The sequence below is a fragment of the Salmo salar genome, chromosome ssa15, assembly GCF_905237065.1.
Source record: "Salmo salar chromosome ssa15, Ssal_v3.1, whole genome shotgun sequence".
In the NCBI taxonomy this organism is placed as follows: domain Eukaryota; kingdom Metazoa; phylum Chordata; class Actinopteri; order Salmoniformes; family Salmonidae; genus Salmo; species Salmo salar.
This window is the reverse complement of record NC_059456.1, coordinates 57,407,103-57,431,136: the sequence shown is the minus strand read 5'-3', so window position 1 is coordinate 57,431,136 and position 24,034 is coordinate 57,407,103. Positions and strand designations below refer to the sequence as shown.

The 24,034-nt window shown below is 44.5% G+C and overlaps 1 protein-coding gene across 5 annotated transcripts in view; it reads right to left on the bottom strand.

The window, feature by feature from the left end:
* The window catches only part of LOC106571779 (metabotropic glutamate receptor 1), a 68,749-nt gene that overhangs the window by 2,861 nt on the left and 41,854 nt on the right, over nucleotides 1–24,034 (bottom strand). For 4 of the 5 annotated variants that reach the window (XM_045695887.1, XM_045695886.1, XM_045695888.1 and 1 more), the window contains 4 exons: nucleotides 22,788–23,034; nucleotides 16,965–17,133; nucleotides 14,478–14,604; nucleotides 978–1,908 (listed from right to left, as the gene is read on the bottom strand). In XM_045695887.1, the coding sequence (XP_045551843.1) occupies nucleotides 978–1,908; nucleotides 14,478–14,604; nucleotides 16,965–17,133; nucleotides 22,788–23,034 (1,474 nt within the window). Of the gene's footprint in view, nucleotides 1–211; nucleotides 303–977; nucleotides 1,909–14,477; nucleotides 14,605–16,964; nucleotides 17,134–22,787; nucleotides 23,035–24,034 lie in introns of all 5 variants that reach the window. The other variant, XM_045695890.1, reaches the window with a different exon arrangement.

The following is a 24,034-nucleotide window of genomic DNA, read 5'->3' as shown; positions in this document are numbered from 1 at the left end:
GTTTATCAAGCTGAGATGGGCAACATGCACTTGTAAAATGTTTCTGGTGCCTGTACTGTCTGACACAAGGTAATAACACAAGGCTTTAGCGCTATGCATAGCAGGATAGGTTAGGTTTGTCTCTCTTATGTGATTAGTAAGGGAGACAAAGAGGGTTTCATGCTTCGAACTGGGATAAATGTGAGGACAATTCAGGATAAACTTAAATCACCTAAACCAGGGGTGTGCACATCTTCTTCCCTTGAAGGCTGCAGTGTCTACTGGCAGTCATGCATACCTTGTAATCACCAACCAGTCTGGAGCTATGAAGAAACATTAGTAGACCCTCCTCCTACTAACAACTGAGAAATTATTTTCCAAAGACACTGCAGACCTCAAGGACAGGAGTTTGCCAAGCCTGTGTCTAAACATGAGCCCGTCAGAGTCAACCTCTGTCCATTGGAAGAGGTTAAGTGGGACATATTAGAGCAAGGGTGAGAGACAACACTCAAAGACAACATTCTCTCATCCCCCATCTCAATCCTTACTTTAGACACTGTCAGTGTTTTTGCTGTGGAACGTCTATTAGGAATCCTGTTTAAATCTATACTTTAATCATCACACATGAAATATACGCTCCCATTATTTTGTGCTAATCTTGCAATCTGACTAGCTTTGAAGATATGACCAGTTCTGAGGTAAATCAATATGTACTATCTCAGGATTAAATCTGTGAATCTGATTATCTATCATATTTTGTTTTTGATTGGCTACCAAGGAAGTGTATAGTCAAGCACAACTCATAATTCATCATATTTGGGCAGAAAAAACTGTAGAATGACAGAATAGGGCATACAAACTCTAATTCTCTGAAACATACGTTTATTGTAGTCACAAGACTACTTTTGGATCCAAACGAGTGTGCAGGCCCTATTCTATCCTTCTATATGCCCTCATCTCTAGACCCTGGGTTCTGAACATCACTGAAGGTTACTCACTTGGTGCTTCCGTTTTCGTTCTTCTTCCTACGGAACATGTTGAGAATGCTCTTGCTCTGCTGAGCCGCCTTGCCGTCTCCCACATGCATCCTGACTACATCGGACGTGGTGAATGCGCTCCTCACGTTCCTCTCCGGCTTGGCGATGATGATGTACATTTTGGGAGAGAACATGCACCCGAGCGCCACGGTGACGCTCAGGCTCACGGAGAAGGATGTGGTGATGATCTTGTAGTTGGAGCCGAAGTAGATGGGCACGAAGGCCAACCAGATGATACAGGTGGTGTACATGGTGAAGGCGATGTACTTGGCCTCGTTGAAGTTGGCCGGGACGTTGCGCGTCTTGAATGCGTAGTAGGTGCAGCTCATGATGAGCAAGCCATTGTAACCCAGCGGTGCCACCATGCCCACCGTGCTGGTGTTGCAGATGAGGTAGACCTCGCGGATGCTGGGGTAGTACTTGATGGGCATGGGCGGCTCCAGGATGATCAGGGTTATCTCCAAGATGAGCTGCAGGCTGATGAGGAAGAAGGAGATGACTACTTGGGCCCAGGCCGACATGAAGCGCGGCTTCTTGGTGCAAATCTTCTTCTTGCTGCCGGCCAGGATGCGGGCGATGCGGTTGGTTTTGGTGACCAGAGCGGAGTAGCACATGGCAGCCGAGAGGCCCACTAGGAGGCGCTGCAGGTAGCAGGAGGTCACGGTGGGATAGGCGATCAAGGTGAAGGGGCAGATGTATCCCAGTAAGACGCCTACCAGGATGATGTAGCACAGCTCGCGGCTGGATGACTTGACCACGGGCGTGTCGCGGTACAGCATGAAGATTAAGGTTACCCAGAGGGTGACCAGGATGCCCACGCAGGACAAACACACCGCCACGATGGACTCCACATCTGACCAGTCCAGGTACTTCAGCGGCAGGGGCACACAACCTGCAGAGACAGAGGAAAAGAGAGATGCTATTGTTGCCTATATAATCATTGAAGCATGTCAATTGTGGAAAAGTAATAGGAAGGACTATAAATGGAGAAGAGGGGAACATGGGTGTACTGAAGAGAGGGGGAGTAGATGAAGGAAGAGGACTAGTGAACAGATTTAGATATGGGGGAAGTCAAGAGGTATATAGGGAAGATCATAGCCCTTCGAAGATGGCCTAAAATTACTCAGGAACACACACATACACATGCTCCAAATCTGTCAGCATGCTTATGCTGCAGTGTAAAGTGTCTGTGTGTGTCTGTTTCTGTGTGTGTGTGGCTGTCCATCATGTCGCATTGGTGGTGATTTGTCATCCGGCACACACTTAGACTCGCAAGGGCTTAATGAGAGAAAAGTGACATCCCCAGACTCATCTTAAAACCCCTGAATTACACAGCGCCCCTAGCTAATAGCATTACAGTCAGCGCCACCACAGGCAATGCCTCCCCACGTCTATGCCATCACAACCAGCATCATTTAGCCCTCATAAACCAAATCACATGTATAAAATGACTAGTTAGCTAACTTAATGCAAAATCTCATCTGGATATACAGTGCCCTCCACTAATACTGGCACCCTTGATAAATATGAGCAAAACAGGCTGTGAAAATAAATCTTTATTGTTCATCCTCTTAGTATTTCATACAAAATATTCACGAAAATTGGGCCTTTACTTAAAGTAAAATAATTGAAAGAAAAAATACATTCTTATCATAAAACAAATATTTTTCTCAAATATATGTGTGCCACAATTATTGGCACCCCTTCTTCAATACTTTGTGCGACTTCCCTTGGCCAAGATAACAGCTCTGAGTCTTCTCCTATAACGCGTAATGAGGTTGGAGAACACATGGCAAGGAATCTGAGACCATTCCTCCATACAGAATCTCGCCAGATCCTTCAGATTCCAAGGTCCACACTTGTGGACTCTCCTCTTCAGCTCATCCCACATGTGTTCTATGGGGTTTAGGTCAGGGGACTGGGATGGCCATGGCAAAACCTTGATTCTGTGGTCAGTGAACCATTTTTGTGTTGATTTTGAGTTGTGCTTTGGATGATTGTACTGCTGGAAGATCCAACCACAGCCTAGTTTAAGCTTCCTAGCAGAGGCAGTCAGGTTTTGATTTAATATCTGCTGGTACTTGATGGAGTCCATGATACCATGTATCCTAACAAGTTGTCCAGGGCCTTTGGAAGGAAAACAGCCCCACAACATCAAAGATCCACCACCAAACTTCACAGTGGGGATGAGGTACTTTTCTGCATGGCTATCTTTCTGTCTACGCCAAACCCACCTCTGGTGTTTGTTTCCAAAAAGCTATATTTTGGTCTCACCTGACCATAGAATCCAGTCCCATTGAAAGTTCCAGTAACGTTTGGCAAACTGTAGGCACTTGAGTTCATTGTTTGATGACAGCAAATGCTTTTTTTATGGCAACCCTCCAAAACAGTCGTGCTGTACTTCGCTCCGCTGGTAATATTACATTTCATTACATTACATTACAACGGAACGATTTGATTAGTGTAATGTTAGCTAGCTAGCTACATAGTTGTCTTTGCATAAAGGATAAAGGTGTAGCTAAAGGTGTAGGTGTAGCTTTGAGAAACTAACGTTGAGAAACTAACAAGGTTAGCTAGCCAGCTGTATTCGTTTGTTTGTTAGCGCCGTTTTCCAAATGGCGTCAACACCACAGCCACTGCTAGCTAGCCAACTTTACCAACTTTACCAACTAGCAGTACTGTAGAAACTAAATACATTACAACGGAACGTTTTGATTAGTGTAATGTTAGCTAGCTACATAGCTACATAGTTGTCTCTGTATCAAAGATAAAAGATAAAGGTAAACGCAGCCACTGCTAGCTAGCCAACTCTAGCAGTACTGTATCATTTTTAGTCAATACGATTTTTGCAACGTAAGCTTTCTGAACTTTCGAGTTGTGTAGTCCACTTGTGTAGCTAGCAGGACTGACCTTGTGTTAGCTAGCCAACGTTTAATTACTTCTGCGTTATGAAAGGAACTAGACACGGACACGAATGATCCATTGGTAGTTTGTTGTAACCAAGTATTGGTGCTAACCGTGTGTTATTGGATGCTAGCATGCTAGTTAGCTATGGCGTCATAGGACACGGTGCACTGGGTGGGTTTCACGGAAGAATACTGTACCAAGTTAACTAGCTGAATAAACTAAGTTTGAGCCTATTCCTTGAAACATTGAACCACTGTAGTTTACATCAATTATAATTTCTAAAGTGGTAGTTGGAAAAGTTATATTTGAGTGTTTCAGTGAATGGTTAGTGAGGGAGGCCCTGCTCTCTCGCTTCCCCAGTTGTTTAGTTAATTTTCATTCCAATCTCCTTTGCATTAGCGTAGCCTCTCCTGTAGCCTGTCAACTATGTGTCTGTCTATCCCTGTTCTCTCCTCTCTGCACAGGCCACACAAACGCTTCACACGGCATGGCAGCTGCCACTCTAACCTGGTGGTCCCAGCGCACACGGCCCACGTGGAATTCCAGGTCTCCAGCAGCCTCTGGAACTGCCGGTCTGCGGCCAACAAGGCAGAGTTCATCTCAGCCTATGCTACCCTCCAGTCCCTCGACTTCTTGGCGCTGACGGAAACATGGATTACCACAGAAAACACTGCTACTCCTACTGCTCTCTCCTCGTCTGACCACGTGTTCTCGCATACCCCGAGAGCATCTGGTCAGCGGGGTGGTGGCACTGGAATCCTCATCTCTCCCAAGTGGACATACTCTCTTTCTCCCCTGACCCATCTGTCTATCTCCTCCTTTGAATTCCATGCTGTCACAGTCACTAGCCCATTCAAGCTTAACATCCTTATCATTTATCGTCCTCCAGGTTCCCTTGGAGAGTTCATCAATGAGCTTGACGCCTTGATAAGTTCCTTTCCTGAGGATGGCTCACCCCTCACAATTCTGGGTGACTTTAACCTCCCTACGTCTACCTTTGACTAATTTCTCTCTGCCTCCTTCTTTCCACTCCTCTTCTCTTTTGACCTCACCCTCTCACCGTCCCCCCCTACTCACAAGGCAGGCAATACGCTTGACCTCATCTTTACTAGATGCTGTTCTTCTACTAATCTCACTGCAACTCCCCTCCAAGTCTCAGACCACTACCTTGTATCCTTTTCCCTCTCGCTCTCCTCCAACACTACTCACTCTGCCCCTACTCAGATGGTATCGCGCCGTCGCAACCTTCGCTTTCTCTCTCCTGCTACTCTCTCCTCTTCCATCCTATCATCTCTTCCCTCTGCTCAATCCTTCTCCAACCAATCTCCTGATTCTGCCTCCTCAACCCTCCTCTCCTCCCTTTCTGCATCCTTTGACTCTCTATGTCCCCTATCCTCTCGGCCGGCTCGGTTTTCCCCTCCTGCTCCGTGGCTTGACGACTCACTGCGAGCTCACAGAACAGGGCTCCGGGCAGCCGAGCGGAAATGGAGGAAAACTAGCCTCCCTGCGGACCTGGCATCTTTTCACTCCCTCATCTCCACATTTTCTTCCTCTGTTTCTGCTGCTCAAGCCACTTCCTACCACTCTAAATTCCAAGCATCTGCCTCTAACCCTAGGAAGCTCTTTGCCACCTTCTCCTCCTGAATCCTCCTCCCCCGCCCCCCCTCCCTCTCTACAGATGACTTTGTCAACCATTTTGAAAAGAAGGTCGACGACATCCGATCCTCGTTTGTTAAGTCAAACGACACCGCTGGTCCTGCTCACATTGCCCTACCCTATGCTTTGACCTCTTTTCCCCTCTCTCTCCAGATGAAATCTTGCGACTTGTGACGGCCGGCCGCCCAACAACCTGCCCGCTTGACCCTATCCCCTCCTCTCTTCTCCAGACCATTTCCGGAGACCTTCTCCCCTACCTCACCTCGCTCATCAACTCATCCTTGACTGCTGGCTACGTCCCTTCCGTCTTCAAGAGAGCGAGAGTTGCACCCCTTCTCAAAAAACCGACACTCGATCCCTCCGATATGAACAACAACAGACCAATATCCCTTCTTTCTTTTCTCTCCAAAACTATTGAGCGTGCCGTCCTTGGCCAGCTCTCTTGCTATCTCTCTCAGAATGACCTTCTTGATCCAAATCAGTCAGGTTTCAAGACTGGTCATTCAACTGAGACTGCTCTTCTCTGTGTTACGGAGGCTCTACGCACTGCTAAAGCTAACTCTCTCTCCTCTGCTCTCATCCTGCTCTCATCCTTCTAGACCTATCTGCTGCCTTTGATACTGTGAACCATCAGATCCCTCTCCGAGTTGGGCATCTCCGGCGCGGCTCACTCTTGGATTGCGTCCTACCTGACAGGTCACTCCTACCAGGTGGCGTGGCGAGAATCCGTCTCCGCACCACGTGCTCTCACCACTGGTGTCCCCCAGGGCTCAGTTCTAGGCCCTCTCCTATTCTCGCTATACACCAAGTCACTTGGCTCTGTCATATCCTCACATGGTCTCTCCTATCATTGCTACGCAGGCGACACACAATTAATCTTCTCCTTTCCCCCTTCTGATAACCAGGTGTCGAATCGCATCTCTGCATGTCTGGCAGACATATCAGTGTGGATGACGGATCACCACCTCAAGCTGAACCTCGGCAAGACGGAGCTGCTCTTCCTCCCAGGGAAGGACTGCCCGTTCCATGATCTCGCCATCACGATGACAACTCCCTTGTGTCCTCCTCCCAGAGTGCTAAGAGCCTTGGCGTGACCCTGGACAACACCCTGTCGTTCTCCGCTAACATCAAGGCGGTGACCCGATCCTGTAGGTTCATGCTCTACAACATTCGCAGATTACGACCCTGCCTCACACAGGAAGCGGCGCAGGTCCTAATCCAGGCACTTGTCATCTCCCATCTGGATTACTGCATCTTGCTGTTGGCGGGGCTCCCTGCCTGTGCCATTAAACCCCTACAACTCATCCAGAACGCCGCAGCCCGTCTGGTGTTCAACCTTCCAAGTTCTCTCACGTCACCCCGCTCCTCCGCACACTCCACTGGCTTCCAGTTGAAGCTCGCATCTGCTACAAGACCATGGTGCTTGCCTACGGAGCTGTGAGGGGAACGGCACCTCCGTACCTTCAGGCTCTGATCAGTCCCTACACCCAAAGAAGGGCACTGCGTTCATCCACCTCTGGCCTGCTCGCCTCCCTACCTCTGCGGAAGCACAGTTCCCGCTCAGCCCAGTTAAAACTGTTCGCTGCTCTGGCACCCCAATGGTGGAACAAGCTCCCTCACGACGCCAGGACAGCGGAGTCAATCACCACCTTCCGGAGACACCTGAAACCACCTCTTTAAGGAATACCTGGGATAGGATAAAGTAATCCTTCTAACCACCCCCCCCAAAAAAAAAATATATAAAGATGTACTATTGTAAAGTGGTTGTTCCACTGGATATCATAAGGTGAATGCACCAATTTGTAAGTCGCTCTGGATAAGAGCGTCTGCTAAATGACGTAAATGTAAACAACTTGTGGTTATGTAGGTGGAGTCTGATCGTAGTTTTGTAGACTTTCTGACCCCAAGATCCAACTAACGTCTGCAATTCTGCAGCTGTGATCCTTCTAGATTTTTTGGCCACTCAACCATCCTTCTCACTGTGCGTGGGGTCAATATAGACACACGTCTTCTTCCAGGTACATTGTTAAAACTGTTGGGGATAGGGGGCAGTATTTGCACGGCCGGATAAAAAACGTACCCGATTTAAACTGTTTACTACTCTTGCCCAAAAACGAGAATATGCATATAATTAGTAGATTTGGATAGAAAACACTCTAACGTTTCTAAAACTGTTTGAATGGTGTCTGTGAGTATAACAGAACTCATATGGCAGTCAAAACCCTGAGACAAATCCTAACAGGAAGTGGAAATCTGATGTGTGGAATCAATTCAAGCCTTTGCCATTGAAACACACAGTGAGTTAGGATTCATTTTTCACATCCCAAGGCTTCCACTAGATGTCAACAGTCTTTACAAAGTGGTTTGAGTGTTCTCCTGTAAAAACTGACCGAACGAGAAGGCTGTAAACTAGGTCACAGGCGGATGGCCATGTCTACTATGACGCGCATGCGTGTGGGGACCCTTTCTTTCCGAAACGTTTTATAAGACAATGCAATCGTCCACCTTGAATATTATTGAAGTTCTGATTGAAAAAGGCCCTAAAGACTTATGCTATACAACGTTTGACATGTTTGAACGAACTTAAATATTTTTTTTTTGCTCTTTCGTGGCGACAAGTCCCGCGCGCTTCGGTACATTTTGAGTAGCCTACAGAATGCTCTAACAAGAAGGCGCTATTGGGACATAAATTATTAACTTTTTCGAACAAAACTACATTTGTTGTGGACCTGGGATTCCTGGAAGTGCCTTCTGATGAAGATAATCAAAGGTAAGTGAATATTTACAATAGTATATTTGATTTTAGATGGTTCCAAGATGGCGCTAACCTGTATCGCCTAGCCTATTTTTCTGAGCATAGCACCTTGTTTATTGCAAAGTGTGATTTCCCAGTAAAGTTACTGTGAAATCTGGCAATGCGGTTGCATTCACGAGATGTTAATCTATAATACTTTGAATGACAATATTATAATTTACCAATGTTTTCGCAAAGTAATTTTGTAAATTGTAGCGCTGATTCACCGGCAGCATTTGAGGGAAAATATTTTCTGAATTTCACCGCCACTGTAAAATGCTGTTTTTGGATATAAATATGAACTTGATAGAACAAAAAATGCATGTATTGTCTAACATAATGTCCTAGGAGTGTCATCTGATGAAGATTGTCAAAGGTTAGTGCATCATTTTAGCTGGTTTTCTGCTTTTGGTGATGCCTGTCTTTGCATTGAAAATAGCTGTGTGTAATGTTTTGTCAATGTACTGTCCTAACATAATCTAACTTTATGCTTTCGCCGTAAAGCCTTTTTGAAATCGGACAACGTGGTTAGATTAAGGAGATGTTTATCTTTCAAAGGGTGTAAGATAGTTGATTGTTTGAGAAATTTAAATTATTCGATTTATTCTGTTTTGAATTTCGCGCGATGTATCTTGTCAAGCAATCCCGTTAACGGGATCCGAACGGGAAGGGGTATCCCCAACAGGTTATTAACATCTCCAGTTGCTTTAAACTTCTTAATTATTGCCCTGATAATGGAAATGGGCATTTTCAACCATTGAGCTATTTTCTTATAGCCATTTCCTGATTTGTGCAGCTCAACAACCTTTTGCTGCATATCATTACTGTATTCTCGGGTCTTTCCCATAGTGATGGATGACTATGGGAACTTGGCCAGTGTGTCACCTCATATTTATACCCCAGTGAAACAGGAAGTCATGGCTCACCACTTAAGTGTTCCTAGTCAATCAGGTGAACTTGAAAACGTAAAATGTGAATGGGAATATACTTAAATTAGATTTTACTCATAAGAATTTGTAGGGGTGCCAATAATTGTGGCACGTTTCGGAGAAAAATATTTATTTAATTTTTTTAACATTTATTTTTTTAAATCATTTTACTTCAATTAAACGTACGATTTTTGTGAATATTTTGAATAGACTCTCTCCTCAAGTGCACAACACCTTCCCTTCTCTGAACACTGGTGTAAAACTGTTTTCCCCAGTAACCTGGAATGACAGAGCTATTGCTATTCCCAGACATGCATAAGGAATCATAGGAAAGAGGGGAATTTAATCTCTGAAAACAAACTGTTGGAAATCTATCAACGGGCTCTCAATGAGCTAATGGAATTTTTCACCTGACAGGGAGAAGGAAGGAGAGCTCAACTCTGCTCGAATCGTTGTCCTCTATATTGCGTGCGTACCTCGTCCAGGACTGCGCAGAGACTGAAATTCACTGAGTTCGCCCCATTAGTTTACACTATAAAGATCAATGTTTTTTTCTGTTATCGAATCAACATTATATCAGCCCCTTTTCAATGCAACAAACCAAAGCAAATCTAACTTTGCAAGGTTGACTCTGTGAATGTGTTGTAGGCAGAGCCAGAGCGAAACAGAGTAGAATTCTATTGGCTGCACTAGCGGTTCTGGGAGGGGAGGTCAGGGGGGGCCAGTGCCCCTGTGACAACAATTTTGGACCCCCTTGTGGCCCCCCTAAATGTGTAGTATGAAATAATTTTTACATAACTAATTTTTGCTATCATTCTTTTTTTACATCCGTTATTAGACAGTGGCAATGCGGAACACTAATTTAACCCACACATTTTCTAGAGGGACGGCTTTAGGCGGAACACAACAGTATCGTACCATGTGCAAAACGATATGACAACAATAACCTCTAATGTAACTGGCCCCTCTAACAGTACAACTGGCCCACGCTTGCCCCCCCCAAGTTGAAATGCTCTAGAACCGCAACTGATTGGCTGGGGTAGCCCATGAGCGGTCTTTCAATCACCCATGAGTGAATGCGCTTTTCAGATCAGTTCAGATCAGAGCGGCGCGTGTTAACGTGTGTTGATATTATTTGCTAGTTAGCAAGTTATTAGTCTAGTTATAAATAAGTATAGGTCAGCAATGTGCGGTTACTGCTTCCAACAAGAGCACAAAACGTGAAGGCTACATTTCAAGCTGTCTTTGAAAATGCTTGCTTTAATTAAATGGGCATTGTTGTATTTTGAGACAGGTTTGAATTTGCAAATAAGCCAATAGGCAGAGGGGTAGCCTACATTGTCTAATTCTCTGTATGGTAATAATAATACATTTTAATTTTGTAAAGTGGTTTCTTGAACAACACGTATAGGCTATATCATATACAGTGGGGCAAAAAAGTATTTAGTCAGCCACCAATTGTGCAAGTTCTCCCACTTAAAAAGATGAGAGAGGCCTGTAATTTTCATCATAGGTACACATCAACTATGACAGACAAAGTGAGAAAAGAAAATCCAGAAAATCACATTGTAGGATTTTTTATGAATTTATTTGCAAATTATGGTGGAAAATAAGTATTTGGTCGCCTACAAACAAGCAAGATTTCTGGCTCTCACAGACCTGTAACTTCTTTAACCTGTTATGGCTAGGGGGCAGTATTTTCACGGCTGGATAAAAAACGTACCCGATTTAATCTGATTATTACTCCTGCCCAGAAACTAGAATATGCATATAATTATTAGCTTTGGATAGAAAACACTCCAAAGTTTCTAAAACTGTTTGAATGGTGTCTGTGAGTATAACAGAACTCAAATGGCAGGTCAAAACCTGAGAGATTCCTTTACAGGAATTGGCCTGTCTGACCATTTATTGTATTTCTTTGACATCTCATTCAATTACAAAGGATCTCTGCGGTAACGTGACACTTCCCACGGCTCCAATAGGCTCTCAGAGCCCGGGAAAAACCTGAATGTCGTCATTCCAGCCCCAGGCTGAAACACATTATCGCCTTTCTCAAGTGGCCGATCAAGGGACTGTGGGCTTATGCACGTGCACTGGCCGCCCCCGTCTTTGTGTTTTTTCCTCTGTTTACCGAAAAGGAGATTCCCGGTCGGAATATTATCACTTTTTTACGAGATAAATTGCATAAAAATTGATTTTAACCTGTTAGGGCTAGGGGGCAGTATTGACACGGCTGGATAAAAAACATACCCGATTTAATCTGGTTACCACTCCTACCCAGTAACTAGAATATGCATATACTTATTACATATGGATAGAAAACACCCTAAAGTTTATAAAACAGTTTGAATGGTGTCTGTGAGTATAACAGAACTCAAATGGCAGGTCAAAACCTGAGAGATTCCTTTACAGGAAGTGGCCTGTCTGACCATTTCTTGAACTTCTTTTCCATCTCTATCTTTTACTAAGGATCTCTGCTCTAACGTGACACTTCCCACGTCGTCCATAGGCGCTCAGAGCCCGGGAAAAAACAGAATGTCGTCATTCCAGCCCCAGGCTGATACACATTATCGCCTTTCTCAAGTGGCCGATCAAGGGACTCTGGGCTTATGCGCGTGACCCGACCGCCCCCGCCTTTGTGATTTTTTTCCTCTGTTTGCCGAAAAGGAGATTCCCTGTCGGAATATTATCGCTTTTCTACGAGAAAAATGGCGTAAAAATTGATTTTAAACAGCGGTTGACATGCTTCGAAGTACGGTAATGGAATATTTAGAATTTTATTGTCACGAATTGCGCCATGCGCGCGACACTTCTTTACCATTTCGGATAGTGTCTGGAACGCACAAACAAAACGCCGCTATTCGGATATAACGATGGATTATTTTGGACCAAACCAACATTTGTTATTGAAGTAGCAGTCCTGGGTGTGCATTCTGACGAAGACAACAAAAGGTAATGAAACTTTTATAATAGTAAATATGATTATGGTGAGTGCTAAACTTGCCGGGTGTCTAAATAGCGAGCCCGTGATGCCTGGGCTATGTACTTAGAATATTGCAAAATGTGCTTTCACCAAAAGCTATTTTAAAATCGGACATATCGAGTGCATAGAGGAGTTCTGTATCTATAATTCTTAAAATAATTGTTATGCTTTTTGTGAACGTTTATCGTGAGTAATTTAGTAAATTGTTAGTAAATTCCCCGGAAGTTTGCGGGGGGTATGCTAGTTCTGAACGTCACATGCTAATGTAAAAAGCTGTTTTTTGATATAAATATGAACTTGATTGAACAAAACATGCATGTATTGTATAACATAATGTCCTAGGTGTGTCATCTGATGAAGATCATCAAAGGTTAGTGCTGCATTTAGCTGTCTTCTGGGTTTTTGTGACATTATATGCTAGCTTGAAAAATGGGTGTCTGATTATTTCTGGCTGGGTACTCTGCTGACATAATCTAATGTTTTGCTTTCGCTGTAAAGCCTTTTTGAAATCGGACAGTGTGGTTAGATAAAGGAGAGTATTGTCTTTAAAATGCTGTGAAATAGTCATATGTTTGAAAAATGGAAGTTTTTGTATTTTTGAGGAATTTGTAATTCGCGCCACGCCTATCATTGGATATTGGAGCAGGTGTTCCGCTAGCGGAACGTCTAGATGTAAGAGGTTTTAAGAGGCTCCTCTGTCCTCCACTCGTTACCTGTATTAATGGCACCTGTTTGAACTTGTTATCAGTATAAAAGACACCTGTCCACAACCTCAAACAGTCACACTCCAAACTCCACTATGGCCAAGACCAAAGAGCTGTCAAAGGACACCAGAAACAAAATTGTAGACCTGCACCAGGCTGGGAAGACTGAATCTGCAATAGGTAAGCAGCTTGGTTTGAAGAAATCAACTGTGGGAGGCAATTATTAGAAAATGGAAGACATACTGATAATCTCCCTCGATCTGGGGCTCCACGCAAGATCTCACCCCGTGGGGTCAAAATGATCACAAGAACGGTGAGCAAACATCCCAGAACCACACGGGGGGACCTAGTGAATGACTTGCAGAGAGCTGGGACCAAAGTAACAAAGCCTACCATCAGTAACACACTACGCCGCCAGGGACTCAAATCCTGCAGTGCCAGACGTGTCCCCCTGCTTAAGCCAGTACATGTCCAGGCCCGTCTGAAGTCTGCTAGAGAGCATTTGGATCATCCAGAAGAGGATTGGGAGAATGTCATATGGTCAGATGAAACCAAAATATAACTTTTTGGTAAAAACTCAACTCGTCGTGTTTGGAGGACAAAGAATGCTGAGTTGCATCCAAAGAACACCATACCTACTGTGAAGCATGGGGGTGGAAACATCATGCTTTGGGGCTGTTTTTCTGCAAAGGGACCAGGACGACTGATCCGTGTAAAGGAAAGAATGAATGGGGCCATGTATCGTGAGATTTTGAGTGAAAACCTCCTTCCATCAGCAAGGGCATTGAAGATGAAATGTTGCTGGGTCTTTCAGCATGACAATGATCACAAACACACCGCCCGGGCAACGAAGGAGTGGCTTCGTAAGAAGCATTTCAAGGTCCTGGAGTGGCCTAGCCAGTCTCCAGATCTCAACCCCATAGAAAATCTTTGGAGGGAGTTGAAAGTCCGTGTTGCCCAGCGACAGCCCCAAAACATCACTGCTCTATAGGAGATCTGCATGGAGGAATGGGCCAAAATACCAGCAACAGTGTATGTAAACCTTGTGAAGACTTACAGAAAATGTTTGACCTGTGTCATTGCCAACAAAGGGTATATAACAAAGTATTGAGATAGACTTTTGTTATTGACCAAATACTTATTTTCCACCATCATTTGCAAATAAATTCATTAAAAATCCTACAATGTGATTTTCTGGATTTCTTTTTCTCATTTTGTCTGTCATAGTTGAAGTGTACATATGATGAAAATTACAGGCTTCTCTCATCTTTTTAAGTGGGAGAACTTGCACAATTGGTGGCTGACTAAATACTTTTTTGCCCCACTGTAAATCAAAAGTTATTTCCATGTCCATGTTATGGGATTTGCTCCATTGGTTTTGTTGGTATGCCTACATTATGCTCAAATAGCCACAATAGCCTATTGGCTACTGTCGAAAACTGTAAGGGTACATCATGGCACATAGATAGTGTCCTGTTAGTAAGTTACCTTCCAGCTCATCATCGGGCCACCAGCCCAGGTCACAGGCCTGACAGGTGAACTCATCCCGGAGGATCTCATTGTCCTTACAGGTGGTGCAGATCCAGCAGCAGCTCACCTCACCCTTCCTGATCACCTGATCACACAGAGGTCAGGGGTCAACTCCAGAAGTCACAAGCTTACAGTCAAAACAATAACAAACCACAACCCCACACCCACACAGTACCAACCCCAATCAGATATAAAGACAGGGAATTAGCATCTAATATGGCTTTGATGGTGCATTTTTAGGCCCTTTGCTCCACCCTTAGCTAAAACAAATGAGTCAATTCTGGTGCATATTATAAGAACCAATGGTGTAACAGTTTTCCCTTAGTCGCGCACAAATGATTTCCCAAAAGACAAGGTCAGTTGCATTTACATTATCCTGTTCCTAAAGTGGATGTTCTCAGAGTTGTGATATGTAAAACAGGGTGATGCACAGCACAGGGCAGTAAACAAAGTGTTAGAAAGCCCCACTAAAGCAGACAGGAGAGTGTACATGCACCCTATGGGGGGCTATTGGCCAGGCTGAATAATACTGGCCCTGGTTGGAGAGACTCAAGGTGTTTCCTCAAGATACTGAAGGCTCCACAACATTGTGTTAAAACACAATGAAAATCACTCCTTTTCAACCAGGGATGAAATCTGCACATAAATTCCTGGACTAGGGATAAATTTACAGAGATACAGTGCCTTGCGAAAGTATTCGGCCCCCTTGAACTTTTCGACCTTTTGCCACATTTCAGGCTTAAAACATAAAGATATAAAACTGTAATTTTTTGTGAAGAATCAACAAGTGGGACACAATTATGAAGTGGAATGAAATTTATTGGATATTTAAAACTTTTTTAACAAAAATTATTCAGCCCCTTTACTTTCAGTGCAGCAAACTCTCTCCAGAAGTTCAGTGAGGATCTCTGAATGATCCAATGTTGACCTAAATGACTAATGATGATAAATAGAATCCACCTGTGTGTAATCAAGTCTCCGTATAAATGCACCTGCTCTGTGATAGTCTCAGAGGTCCGGTTTAAAGCGCAGAGAGCATCATGAAGAACAAGGAACACACCAGGCAGGTCTGAGATACTGTTGTGGAGAAGTTTAAAGCCGGATTTGGATACAAAAAGATTTCCCAAGCTTTAAACATCCCAAGGAGCACTGTGCAAGCGATAATATTGAAATGGAAGGAGTATCAGACCACTGCAAATCTACGAAGACCCGGCCGTCCCTCTAAACTTTCAGCTCATACAAGGAGAAGACTGATCAGAGATGCAGCCAAGAGGCCCATGATCACTCTGGATGAACTGCAGAGATATACAGCTGAGGTGGGAGACTCTGTCCATAGGACAACAATCAGTCGTATGCTGCACAAATCTGGCCTTTATGGAAGAGTGGCAAGAAGAAAGCCATTTCTTAAAGATATCCATAGAAAGTGTCGTTTAAAGTTTGCCACTAGCCACCTGGGAGACACACCAAACATGTGGAAGAAGGTGCTCTGGTCAGATGAAACCAAAATCGAACTTTTTGGCAACAATGCAAAACGTTATGTTTGGCGTAAAAGCAACACAGCTCATCACCCTGAACACACCATCCCCACTGTCAAACATGGTGGTGGCAGCATCATGGTTTGGGCCTGCTTTTCTTAAGCAGGGGCAGGGAAGATGGTTAAAATTGATGGGAAGATGGATGGAGCCAAATACAGGACCATTCTGGAAGAAAACCTGATGGAGTCTGCAAAAGACCTGAGACTGGGACGGAGATTTGTCTTCCAACAAGACAATGATCCAAAACATAAAGCAAAATCTACAATGGAATGGTTCACAAATAAACATATCCAGGTGTTAGAATGGCCAAGTCAAAGTCCAGACCTGAATCCAATCGAGAATCTGTGGAAGGAACTGAAAACTGCTGTTCACAAACGCTCTCCATCCAACCTCACTGAGCTCGAGCTGTTTTGCAAGGAGGAATGGGCAAAAATGTCAGTCTCTCGATGTGCAAAACTGATAGAGACATACCCCAAGCGACTTACAGCTGTAATCGCAGCAAAAGGTGGCGCTACAAAGTATTAACTTAAGGGGGCTGAATAATTTTGCACGCCCAATTTTTCAGTTTTTTATTTGTTAAAAAAGTTTGAAATATCCAATAAATTTCGTTCCACTTCATGATTGTGTCCCACTTGTTGTTGATTCTTCACAAAAAATTACAGTTTTATATCTTTATGTTTGAAGCCTGAAATGTGGCAAAAGGTCAAAGTTCAAGGGGGCCGAATACTTTCGCAAGGCACTGTAACTTAGTTCAAATCAAATTAAACAAACGCGTCAGAGCAGAAACATAGACAGAGCAGTTCTCTATGAAACTGGGTCCTGGGAATTCCTGACGGACTGGTTCAGGACCTTTCCCAATCCAGCCTGGTCCAGCCTGGCTCAGCCTGGTTTGGCCCAGTTGTGTCTGTACCTTGATCTGTCCCCTGGAGCAGGGATCACTGCAGACGGAACGGACCATGTCGCTGTTGTTCATCCACAGCTTCCAGTCATCGATGTTCAGTATGCCCTCGTGCCACGAGCCCACCTGCTGGTAGTCATAGCTACCGTCACCCACACTCTGCAGGTTCATGATGTCATACCTGAGAGGGGGAGAGGAGATGGGGTGTGAGACAGTTAAAGAGATGGATGGAGGGGGTAAAAGAGTGGGAGAGGAGATAGGTGGGAGATAGATGGAGGGGGTGGAAGAGGGGGAGAGCATATAGGGTGAAGGGGTGAGACAGTTAAAGAGATAGGTGGGAGATGGATGGAGGGGGTAAAAGAGGGGGAGAGGACATAGGGTGAAGGGGTGAGAGACAGTTAAAGAGATAGGTGGGAGATTGATGGAGGGGTGAAAGAGGGGGAGAGGCACAGAGAGAGATTATGGGAGAGAGAGAGTTAAAGACATAGGTGGGAGATGGATGGAGGGGTAAAAGAGGTGGAAAGAAGATGGGGTGAGGGACAGTTAAAGAGATAGGTGGGAGATGGATGGAGGGGGTAAAAGAGTGGGAGTGGAGATAGTTAAAGAGATAGGTGGGAGATGGATGGAGGGGGTGAAAGAGGGGGAGAGGCACAGAGAGAGATTATGGGTGAGAGACAGTTAAAGAGATAGATGGATGGAGGGGGTAAAAGAGGGGGAGAGGACATAGGGTGAAGGGGTGAGAGACAGTTAAAGAGATAGGTGGGAGATGGATGGAGGGGGTGAAAGAGGGGGAGAGGCACAGCGAGAGATTATGGGAGAGAGAGCGTTAAAGACATAGGTGGGAGATGGATGGAGGGGGTAAAAGAGGTGGAAAGAAGTTGGGGTGAGGGACAGTTAAAGAGATAGGTGGGAGATGGATGGAGGGGGTAAAAGATTGGGAGTGGAGATAGTTAAAGAGATAGGTGGGAGATGGATGGAGGGGGTGAGAGAGTGGGAGTGGAGATAGGGTGAAGGGGTGAGAGACAGTTAAAGAGAGGTGGGAGATGGATGGAGGGGGAGAGGCACAGAGAGAGATTATGGGAGAGAGAGTTAAAGAGATAGGTGGGAGATGGATGGAGGGGGTGAAAGAGGAGGAGAGACACAGAGAGAGATTATGGGAGAGAGAGAGAGAAAAACAAAGCAAGGACAAGAAATTGAGATAAAGGGAGAAAGGAGAGAAAATAAGATGCAGTTATCTTAATGATAACAAGTCTCTTGCTTAGAGCAGACTCCTTTTTCCAAAATTACTTTAACATCTTACATTCAATATACACTGCTCAAAAAAATAAAGGGAACACTAAAATAACACATCCTAGATCTGAATGAATGAAATAATCTTATTAAATACTTTTTTCTTTACATAGTTGAATGTGCTGACAACAAAATCACACAAAAATAATCAATGGAAATCCAATTTATCAACCCATGGAGGTCTGGATTTGGAGTCACACTCAAAATTAAAGTGGAAAACCACACTACAGGCTCATCCAACTTTGATGTAATGTCCTTAAAACAAGTCAAAATGAGGCTCAGTAGTGTGTGTGGCCTCCATGTGCCTGTATGACCTCCCTACAACGCCTGGGCATGCTCCTGATGAGGTGGCAGATGGTCTCCTGAAGGATCTCCTCCCAGACCTGGATTAAAGCATCCGCCAACTCCTGGACAGTCTGTGGTGCAACGTGGCGTTGGTGGATGGAGCGAGACATGATGTCTGATGTTTGGCCCTGTCCGGGGGTATCATCGGATGGGGCCACAGTGTCTTCTGATCCCTCCTGTCTCAGCCTCCAGTATTTATGCTGCAGTAGTTTATGTGTCGGGGGGCTAGGGTCAGTCTGTTACATCTGGAGTATTTCTCTTGTCTTATCCGGTGTCCTGTGTGTATTTAAATATGCTCTCTCTAATTCTCTCTTTCTCTCTTTCTGTCTTTCTCTCAGAGGACCTGAGCCCTAGGACCATGCCTCAGGACTACCTGGTATGATGACTCCTTGCTGTTCCCAGTCCATCTGGCCGTGCTGCTGCTCCAGTTTCAACTGTTCTGCCTGCGGCTATGGAACCCTGACCTGTTCACCGGACGTGCTTGTTGCACCCTCGACAACTACTATGATTATTATTATTTGACCATGCTGGTCATTTATGAACATTTTAACATTTTAACATCTTGACCATGTTCTGTTATAATATCCACCCTGCACAGCCAGAAGAGGACTGGCCACCCCTCATAGCCTGGTTCCTCTCTAGGTTTCTTCCTAGGTTTTTGGCCTTTCTAGGGAGTTTTTCCTAGGGAGTTTTTCCTAGCCACTGTGCTTCTTTCACATGCTTTGCTTGATGTTTGGGGTTTTAGGCTGGGTTTCTGTACAGCACTTTGAGAATATCAGCTGATGTACGAAGGGCTATATAAAAATAAATTTGATTTGATGTCCCAGATGTGCTCAATTGGATTCAGGTCTGGGGAACGGGCGGGCCAGTCCATAGCATCAATGCCTTCCTCTTGAAGGAACTGCTGACACACTCCAGCCACATGAGGTCGAGCATTGTCTTGCATTAGGAGGAACCCAGGGCCAACCGCACCAGCATATGTTCTCACAAGGGGTCTGAGGATCTCATCTCGGTACCTAATGGCAGTCAGGCTACCTCTGGCGAGCACATGGAGGGCTGTGCGGCCCCCTAAAGAAATGCCACCCCACACCATGACTGACCCACCGCCAAACCGGTCATGCTAGAGGATGTTGCAGGCAGCAGAACGTTCTCCACGGCGTCTCCAGACTCTTTCACGTCTGTCACATGTGCTCAGTGTGAACCTGCTTTCATCTGTGAAGAGCACAGGGCACCAGTGGCGAATTTGCCAATCTTGGTGTTCTCTGGCAAATGCCAAACGTCCTGCACGGTGTTGGGCTGTAAGCACAACCCCCACCTGTGGACGTCGGGCCCTCATAACACCCTCATGGAGTCTGTTTCTGACCGTTTGAGCAGACACATGCACATTTGTGGCCTGCTGGAGGTCATTTTGCAGGGCTCTGGCAGTGCTCCTCCTGCTCCTCCTTGCACAAAGGCGGAGGTAGCGGTCCTGCTGCTGGGTTGTTGCCCTCCTACGGCCTCCTCCACGTCTCCTGATGTACTGGCCTGTCTCCTGGTAGCGCCTCCATGCTCCTGACACTACGCTGACAGACACAGCAAACCTTCTTGCCACAGCTCGCATTGATGTGCCATCCTGGATGAGCTGCACTACCTGAGCCACTTGTGTGGGTTGTAGACTCCGTCTCATGCTACCACTAGACTGAAAGCACCGGCAGCATTCAAAAGTGACCAAAACATCAGCCAGGAAGCATAGGAACTGAGAAGTGGTCTGTGGTCACCACCTGCAGAACCACTCCTTTATTGGGGGTGTCTTGCTAATTGCCTAAAATTTCCACCTGTTGTCTATTCCATTTGCACAACAGCATGTGAAATTTGTCAATCAGTGTTGCTTCCTAAGTGGACAGTTTGATTTCACAGAAGTGTGATTGACTTGGAGTTACATTGTGTTGTTTAAGTGTTCCCTTTATTTTTTTGAGCAGTATAGTTAGCCGTTTTTCATGTAAAGACTCTTACCAGGGCACAGAATCCAGATCTATTGTGATTATGGTACCATGTCTGAGAACTAGCCCTGACCTCTGGCTGAATAACAGGTGACTGGGGCTATTTTTCACAAGTCTGTCAGGGATAGATTTGATTTGGATTTGATTTGATTTGTGACACTGAGAGGACTGACTGCACAGGCTGTAAGTAGAAATAACTGCTGCAGCACACGGATACATTTAATCTGTTCCAGTAACAGTCCATTATGATTATGATTCCATATGCTCTGTGTATGTGTGTGTGTGTGTGTCCATGTACAGTATGTGTATGTATGTCCATGCATGTGTGTTCATAGTCATTTCACACAAAATCTGCTTTATAAAAACAGAGTCGCACACTCCATATCTACAGTGCCTTGCACAAGTATTCATCCCACTCGCGTTTTTACTATTTGTTGCATTACAACCTGTAATTTACATGTATTTTTATTTGGATTTCATGTAATGGACATACACAAAATACTCCAAATTGGTGAAGTGAAATGAAAAAAATAAACTTGTTAAAAAAAATATATATTTAAAAAAAATGGGAAAGTGGTGAGTAAATATGTATTCACCCCCTTTGCTATGAAGCCTCCAAATAAGATCTTGTGCAACCAATTACCTTCAGAAGTCACATAATTAGTTAAATAAAGTCCATATGTGTGTAATCTAAGTGTCACATGATCTGTCACATGATTTCATTATATATACACCTTTTCTGAAAGGCCCCAAAGTCTGCAACACCAATAAGCAAGGGGCACCACCAAGCAAGCGACTGCACCAAGCATGCGGCACCATGAAGACCAATGAGCTCTCCAAACAGATCAGGGACAAAGTTGTGAAGAAGTACAGATCAGGGTTGGGTTATAAAAAAATATCAGAAACTTTGAACATCCCACAGAGCACCATTAAATTCATTATAAAAATAAAAAAAAGAATTTGGCACCACAACAAACCTGCCAAGAGAGGGCCGCCCACCAAAACTCACGGATCAGGCAAGGAGGGCATTAATCAGAGAGGCAACAAAGAGACCAAAGATAACCCTGAAGGAGCTGCAAAGCTCCACAGCAGAGATTGGAGTATCTGTCCATAGGACCACTTTACGCCGTACACTCCACATAGCTGGGCTTTACGGAAGAGTGACCAGAAAAAAGCTATTTCTTAAAGAAAAAAATAAGCAAACCGGTTTGGTGTTCGCCAAAAGGCATGTGGGAGACTCCCCAAACATGTGGAAGAAGGTACTCTGGTCAGATGAGACTAACATTTAGTTTTTTGTCCATCAAGGAAAACACTATGTCTGGCGCAAACCCAACACCTCTCATCACTCCGAGAACACCATCCCCACAGTGAAGCATGGTGGTAGCAGCATCATGCTGTGGGGATGTTTTTCATCGGCAGGGACTGGGAATCTGGTCAGAATAATGGATGGCGCTAAATACAGGGCAATTCTTGAGGGAAACCTGTTTCAGTCTTCCAGAGATTTGACACTGGGACGGAGGTTCACCTTCCAGCAGGACAATAACCCTAAGCATACTGCTAAAGCAACACTCGAGTGGCTTAAGGGGCAACATTTAAATGTCTTGGAATGGCCTAGTCAAAGCCCAAACCTCATCCAATTGAGAATCTGTGGTATAACTTAAAGGTCGCTGTACACCAGCAGAACCCATCCAACTTGAAGGAGCTGGAGCAGTTTTGCCTTGAAGAATGGGCAAAAATCCCAGTGGCTAGATGTGCCAAGTTTATAGAGACATAACCCAAGAGATTTGCAGCTGTAATTTGCAGCTGCAAAAGGTGGCTCTACAAAGTATTGACTTTGGATGGGGGGGGGTGAATAGTTACGCACGCTCAAGTTTCAGTTTTTTTGTCTTATTTCTTGTTTGTGTCACAATAAAAAATATTTTGCATCAAATGATACAAACCTCCCAAAAATCAATTTTAATTCCAGGTTGTAAGTCAACAAAATAGGAAAGATACCAAGGGGGTGAATACTTTCGCAAGCCACTGTATAACCTCCCAGTAATTGTTGGATAAAAAAACCTTTTTTTCCCTGTTAGTCAGCACCTCTACACTAAATAATTTTCTCTGGGTGTGTGCCAGCTCATGCTTTTTATTACACAAAATCTGCTCACCAACAGTTCTCCATCGCAACGTCATCCCCCCTCCCCCTCCCCGTCCCATCCATCCCAATCTCCCTCCTCACCTGCCAGGAGTGTCCCCATTCTCGTCGAAGTACACATCCTCCCCTGACACCCCTCTGAACGTGATCTTGAGCAGGTAATCCAGCAGCTTGCTGCCGTCAATGGGGTCCATGGCCTCACACAGGCCTGGCTGGCCAGGGCACAGCTCACTGTGCATGTCATGGAGGCCGTGGGCCATGGCATAGATAGCATTGATGACGAAGCCCATTTTACTGTCCTGGACGTAGTTCTCATGAAGACTCTCATTGCCTGGGGATTAGTAGGAAATTACCAGAATGTCAAAATGGTGGTTTGGAATATGTTGATGTTGTTTTTCTAAGGACTGTGGCCGTTTTGTTTGTTTGTGCTGGATTTACAGTGCCGTATCAATGTGTAAATGTAGGCACACATAATATTGTACGGCAAGAGAATTGTACAACTTCCTTCTCACTCAACCCATAAACAACTGAGTTTGGAATTATAATTTGATAAAAAAAATACAACAAAACATCTCTCTCTTTTGCAGCACAAAATAACTGGCACACACTATACAGTAGATCACAATAAGGTGTCCAGAAGCTTATTAATTTCCCCCCCAAAGGATACAGAAGATGGAGGAATCTTGAGGAAGCAACAGTAAAGTCTGTGGACACCATATTGTGTAACAAGCATTTTTGGTTAGCCAGCTGAAAGCATTGTCAAGCAAAGGGAATAAGGCAAATATAGCACTAATAGGGACATTTTTAAAAAGAGACATTCGTTCACCCTTCTATCATACCATACCTGAGGTGCCACTCCATATCTGTTTTCTTCTTATAACAGCTTAAATCTCATACATTTTCTCTCCTTATTTTCCCATTGTTACTCAATACATTTAGAAAAAGGCCATCTTTTGTCTGTGGTGATCATGCAGATAGTCAGCGGAGGGGATAATCTACAGTGGCTTGCGAAAGTATTCACCCCCCTTGGCATTTTGTTGCATTACAACATTAAATTAAAATTGACTTTTGGGGGATTTGTATGATTTGATTTAGACAACATGCCTACCTCTTTGATGATGCAAAATCATTTTTTATTGTGAAACAAACAAGAAATAAGACAAAAAAACTGAAACTTGATCGTGCATAACTATTCACCCCCCCCCCCTTTCCCCCCAAAGTCAATACTTTGTAGAGCCACCTTTTGCAGCTACAAATTACAGCTGCAAATCTCTTGGGTTATGTCTCTATAAACTTGGCACATCTAGCCACTGGGATTTTTGCCCATTCTT